The following is a 6,000-nucleotide window of genomic DNA, read 5'->3' on the forward strand; positions in this document are numbered from 1 at the left end:
TAAACGTGACGAGGTTGAGAGACAAAGTTAAATTGATGTCTACTTTTGCTGTATTCACCTCGTGTTATTGTTCCTTTTTGCACTGTGTGGCGCATTGGCGGCATTTTTTGTCATGTCTTCAGCACTTGTTTTTTAACAAGGCCGAGTTGCTAGCTCAACGCTCAATCCAGCACAGATGGAAAGCGTGCAAGGGGCCGGCCGGATTCGAACCCAGAACCATTCACCTTGAAGTCTAGTGCAGATGCCCCTTCACCACCAACCAGCTGGTTAACTTCAGGTATGTCATATTAAATCAATATTGTATCAAACAAACTTTGTTTTCTTCATTAGATCCATAGAACATAAGAAATAGAAGCAGGAGTAGGCTACTTGGTCTCTCAGGAGCACACATAATGTCCACTTGAATGATTATTGAAGAATATTATAAAGATTTATTGTAACTCAGAGTCTAGTTAATTCATGATACTGAGTTTATTTAGTACAGTAAGCAAAGTCGATTAACTACACCTGAAAGATACCAGGTAACTCAGTAACAGTCAATGTAACTGAGCAAACAACAGCCATTTTAAGCCATTTGTACAGTGGTAGGAAAGGAATTTGGCTCAGCAGATCAGTGTAAAAATAAAATCAGTTTGGGTGGCATTACGAAGCAGCAGAGAGGAGAAAACATTGGTGGGAGTAGTTTATGAACCTCTGGATAGTACTGTGACATCAGGCACTGCATAAAGAGGAAATAAAATTGTGTGTAACAGGGTAAGGCATGGGGGACTTTAATCTATAAAGGTTGGTAATGTAGAGGATGAACTTCTGGAATGCATCCAAGTTAGAGCTCCAGATCAGTTTGTAGATAGTCCATTGAGAGGAGGGGCCATACTGGACCTGGTGATGTGTAAATGTGTCTGGCCAGGTGACTGACCATTCAGTGGGAGAACAGTTGGGGAGCAGTGATCACAACTCCTTAAATTTTATCTTCACTGTAAATAAGGGCAAGTATGGGCCTTGTGGCAGAGTATTCAATTGGAGCAGGGCAAATTACAAAAGAATTAGGCAGAAACTAGGGAGAGTTCATTGGGAACAGCTGTTTTTGGTCAAGTCCACATCCAAAATGTGGAGGGTGTTTAAAAACAACTGCACAGAGTGCAGGTCAGGTACGTTCCAGTCAGAAAGAAGGACACGTATGGCAAGATTATGGAACCTTAGATGTCAAGAAAGGAGCTAAAATTAGTCAAGAAGTAAAAATAAGTGTTTGCAAGGTTTGGACCATAAGACCATGAAATATAGAAGCTGAATTAGGCTATTTGGCTCAGCGAGTCTGCTCTTCTATTCAGTCATGTCTGATATATATTCCTCTATCAACCCCATTCTCCTCCCTTCACCTATAACCTTTGGCACCTTTACTAATCAAGAAACAATCAACTCCTGCTTTAAATATACCCAATGACTTGGCCTCCACAGCCGTCTGTGGCAATGAATTCCACAGATTCATCACCTTCTAGCTAAAGAAATTCCTCCTCATCTCTCTTCTAATTGAATGCACCTGTATTCTGAGGCTGGCCTTCTATTTCTAGACTCCCCCAGTACAGGAAACATCCTCCCCACACTCTACTCTGTCTAGTCCTTTCAATATTCAAGAGTTTTCAGTGTGATCCATCCCTCCCCCCATTCTCCTAAACTTCAGCAAGTACAGGCCTGGAGCAATTAAACATTCCTCATATGTTAACTCTTTCTTTCCCAGAATCATTCTCGCGAGCCTCCTTCAAACCCGCTTTAATGCCAACACATCTTTTCTGGGATAAGGGACCCAAAACTGCTCACAATGCTCCGTGCCATCTGACCAAAACTTACAAAGCCTTCACATCACATCTTTGCTCTTATATTCTAGTCCTCTTGAAATGAAGGTCAACATTGCATTCCTCACCACTGACTCTACCTGCACGTTAACTTTTAGGAAATCCTGCATAAGGACTCCCAAGTCCCTTTGCCACTCAGATTTTTGAATTTTTCTCCCCATTCAGAAAATTGTCTGCACCTTTATTCCTTCTAGCAAAGTGCATCACCATATGCTTCCTGACACTATATTCTATCTGCCACTACTTTGCCCATTCTTCCAATCTGTCTAAGTCCTTCTGCAGACTCCCTATCACTACCTTCTTGTCCATCTATCTTCGTATCATCTGCAAACTTGGTCACAAACCCATCAATTCTGTCAGCTAAATCATTGACATATAACATGAAAAGGCTCACGTTAGATTATTCATGCAAATGTAGTTAGATGTAGCAAAGACAGACAGAGAGAAGAGAGGAGAGGAGAGAGGGGGAGAGAGAGAGAGAGAGAGAGAGAGAGAGAGAGAGAGAGAGAGAGAAAACATAGAAATTTACAGCACATTACAGGCCCTTCGGCCCACAATGTTGTGCCGACCATGTAACCTATTCTAGAAACTGCTTAGAATTTCCCTAGTGCATAGCCCTCTAATTTTCTAAGCTCCATGTACCTTCCTAAGAGGCTCTTAAAAGACCCTATTGTAACTGCTTCCACTACTGCCGCCGGCAGTGTATTCCACTCATCCACCACACTGTGTAAAAAAAACTTACCTCTGACATCCCCTCAGTACGCATTTCCAAGCACCTTAAAACTATGCCCCCTCATGTTAGCCTTTTCAGCCCTGGGAAAAAGCCTCTGACTATCCACACGATCAATGCTTCTCATCATCTTATACACCTCTATCAGGTCACCTCTCATCCTCCGTCGCTCCAAGGAGAAAAGTCCAAGTCCACGCAACCTATTCTCATAAGGTCCACCCTCCAATCCAGGCAACATCCTTGTAAATCTCCTCTGCACGCTCTCTATAGTACCCACATCCTTCTGGTAGTCAGGTGACCAGAATTGAGCACAGTACTCCAAGTGGGGTCTGACCAAAGTTTTATATAGCTGTAACATTACCTCACGGCTCTTGAACTCAATCCCACGGTTGACGAATGCCAACACACCGTATGCCTTCCTAACAACACTGTCAACCTGCTCAGCAGCTTTGAGTGTCCTATGGACTCGGACCCCAAGATCTCTCAGATCCTCCACACTGCCAAGAGTCTTACCATTAATATTATATTCTGTCTTCCAATTTGACCTACCAAAATGAACCACTTCATATTTATCTGAGTTGAAATCCATCCGCCACTTCTCAGCCCAGTTCTGCATCTTATTGATGTCCCACTGTAACTTCTGACAACCCTCCAGTTCATCCACAACACCCCAACCTTTGTGTTATCAGCCAACTTACTAACCCACCCTTCTACTTCTTCAAAAATCACAAAGAGGAGGGGTCCCAGAACAGATCCCTGCGGAATACCACTGATCACAGACCTCCATGCAGAATGCAAACCATCTACAACCACCCTTTGCCTTCTGTGCTCAAGCCCAAGGTCTCCTTGGATCCCATGCCTCCTTACTTTCTGAAGGAGCCTTGCATGAGAGAGAGAGAGAGAGAGAGAGAGAGAGTGAAAGAAAGTTATATATAGTGTATGAAGCACCATGCCTTCGGTGTATTTTAAAAGGCTGTGGATATTGTTTGCTTTATCGAATAATCTGTGCTGTTAACAAAACTCTTGCATTAAATAAATTTGTTTGCTATGTAACATGGATTCTGTTTGCTGTATCAAATAGACATTATCCGCTGTGCTAGGTTTGTTTACTCTTTACTCTTTAAAACATTCCTTTACTGCATTGAATTTTCTCTGCTCTTTTAAGCAATCTGTGAAATTAAACAGAATATTGGTTCCTTCAAACAGGTCTTCCTGTATTAAAGAGAATATTTGTTGCATTAAATGGACACAGGTTCCCTGTGTTTAATCAGTGGTTTTCTGCAATGAAAATATAATTTTGCAATGTTAACTTGATTGTTTGTTGTGTCAAATAGACTCCACTTTCACTTAGAAAGAAGCTGTTTGCTGTATAAAGTTAAGTATTTTTGATCCATTAAATAGTCTGCACTATGAGATGGTTTTTGTAGTAAAGAGGCTGTACTTCGTTGAATAAATAATTTTATCCCAGTGAATAGACTACTGTATTTAAGAGGCACTTTGCTTCATTTAAATGAACTTTGCTTGTTGCATTAGACACTGCTTCTTTAAGTACATCTGCTTTGTTGCCAATGTAAATTCTGTATGTTCAGAAATTAGACTTAATTGTAAATATATATTAATTGCCACAATCTATGTGTGAATTTAATTAGTCATCGCTCTAAGTGGCCACTTTATTAGGAACCTTCTCTACCCAATAAAGTTGCCCCTGAGTGTATGTTTGTGGTATTCGGCTGCTAAGCCCTTCCACTTTAAGTTTTGACTGGTGCATTCAAAGATGCCCTTCTGTTGTATTGCATGGTTATTTGAGTGACTGTCACCTTCCTGTCTGGCCATTCTCATTTCAGCAGTCTGAATTAACAAGGGATTTTCATCCACAGAACTGCTGCTCATTGGATGTTTTTTTGTTTTTTGCAACATTCTCTGTAAACTCTAAAGACTGCTCTGCAAGAAAATCCCAGGAGATCAGCGTTTTGTTTTGTCAGTGGGGGGAGGGGGGGATTGTTGCTCGCCGCCGCTTATGCGCGGGAGGGGGGAACTGGGGGGTGTCTTTGGGGTTCTCACGTTTAACTGCTTTTCATTCTTTGGGGCACTTCTCTGTTTTCATAGATGTTTTGCGAAGAAAAAGCATTTCAGGATGTATATTGTATACATTTTTCTGATATTAAATTGAACCTTTGAACCTTTTCTGAGATACTCAAACCACCCCATCTGGCACCAACAGTTATTCCACATCAAAGTCACTTAGATCACATTTCTTCCACATTCTGATGCCTAGTCTCAACAACTGAACCCCTTGACCATGCCTGCATGCTTTTATGCATTAAGTTGCTGCCACGTGATTGGCTCATTAGATATTTGCTAGACCAGCAGGTGTATAGGTGTACCTAATAAAGTAGCCACCGAGTGGTTAATTCAGTAGCTGAAACAGTGGTGACAATATGCAATTTCAGTAAGTTAGATTTAGATTTTTAGATTTTGATTTATTTATTATCACATGCATATTACAAACATACAGTGAAACATACTACTTGAGCTATTAATTCAATAAGTAAATTATATGGGATCAGAGAAAGTAAAATGATAAATATACATATTTCTTACCCTTTCAATTACATCTGCTTCACTAATTTCTTCTTCTTCTTCCACTCTGGTCGTTAGCATTTCCCAGACATTTCTCTGAGCACAGGCCTCGTACACTGTTGGAACTTTGTTTCGTTGCCATTCACCGTTTTGTTCAGTTTCAGGAGGGGAACACTTAATACTGTTGAGACCCTCCAATTTGCCACTGTAGCCCTCATTGGGGTCTTGCTGAACAGGATGACGATAGCAGGGTGCAGCTGAGATGAAGTCCTCTGTCTTCCTGTGAGCAGAATCCCCACTCTTTGCCATGTTAAGAGTTGCCACACTCAGGCCTCAGATCTTTTCTAATCTTTACAGCAATCATAAAAGGACTGTGGTTAAAATCCAGCTGGTAAGCTTAATCATTACTGGACATTATCCCGCCCACTGTCCTTGACTGAGTTGGCCAGTCTTGAAACTAAGCAGAATTCAACAGTGGAATGTGTGGCAGGGGTTAATCTATTTATCAAATCTGGGCCCAGAAGCAACCCTATTGCAGGAATTCACAAACTGAGGGGTGAATGCACACGGTCTTTTTCCCAGAGTCGGTGAATCAAAAGCTAGAAGGTATAGGTTTAAGGTGAGAATGCAAAGATTTTATAGGGACCAGGAGGGGGGCAATTTTTTCACACAGAGTATGGTCAGTATATGGAAGGAGCCTCCAGAGGAAGTGATTGAGGTAGGTATATTTACCACATTTAAAAGGTACCTGGACAGGATCATGGATAGGCTTGGCTTAGGGCAGGGGTTCCCAACCTGGTATCCATGGACACCGCTGGTAGGAGTACATGGTTTACAGTA

General features: G+C 41.5%; 1 protein-coding gene across 1 annotated transcript in view; it reads right to left on the reverse strand.

Moving 5' to 3' along the window:
• LOC140191426 (ankyrin repeat domain-containing protein 33B-like) overlaps nt 1-5,501 on the reverse strand; it is a 75,700-nt gene extending 70,199 nt beyond the window's left edge. The window contains exon 1 of the mRNA XM_072248840.1: nt 5,182-5,501. Within this exon, the coding sequence (XP_072104941.1) occupies nt 5,182-5,469 (288 nt within the window). The 5' untranslated portion in view covers nt 5,470-5,501. The remainder of the gene's footprint in view (nt 1-5,181) is intronic.
• Between the last annotated feature and the right edge of the window lie 499 nt (nt 5,502-6,000).

This window comes from Mobula birostris, chromosome X (genome assembly GCF_030028105.1).
Source record: "Mobula birostris isolate sMobBir1 chromosome X, sMobBir1.hap1, whole genome shotgun sequence".
Lineage (NCBI taxonomy): Eukaryota > Metazoa > Chordata > Chondrichthyes > Myliobatiformes > Myliobatidae > Mobula > Mobula birostris.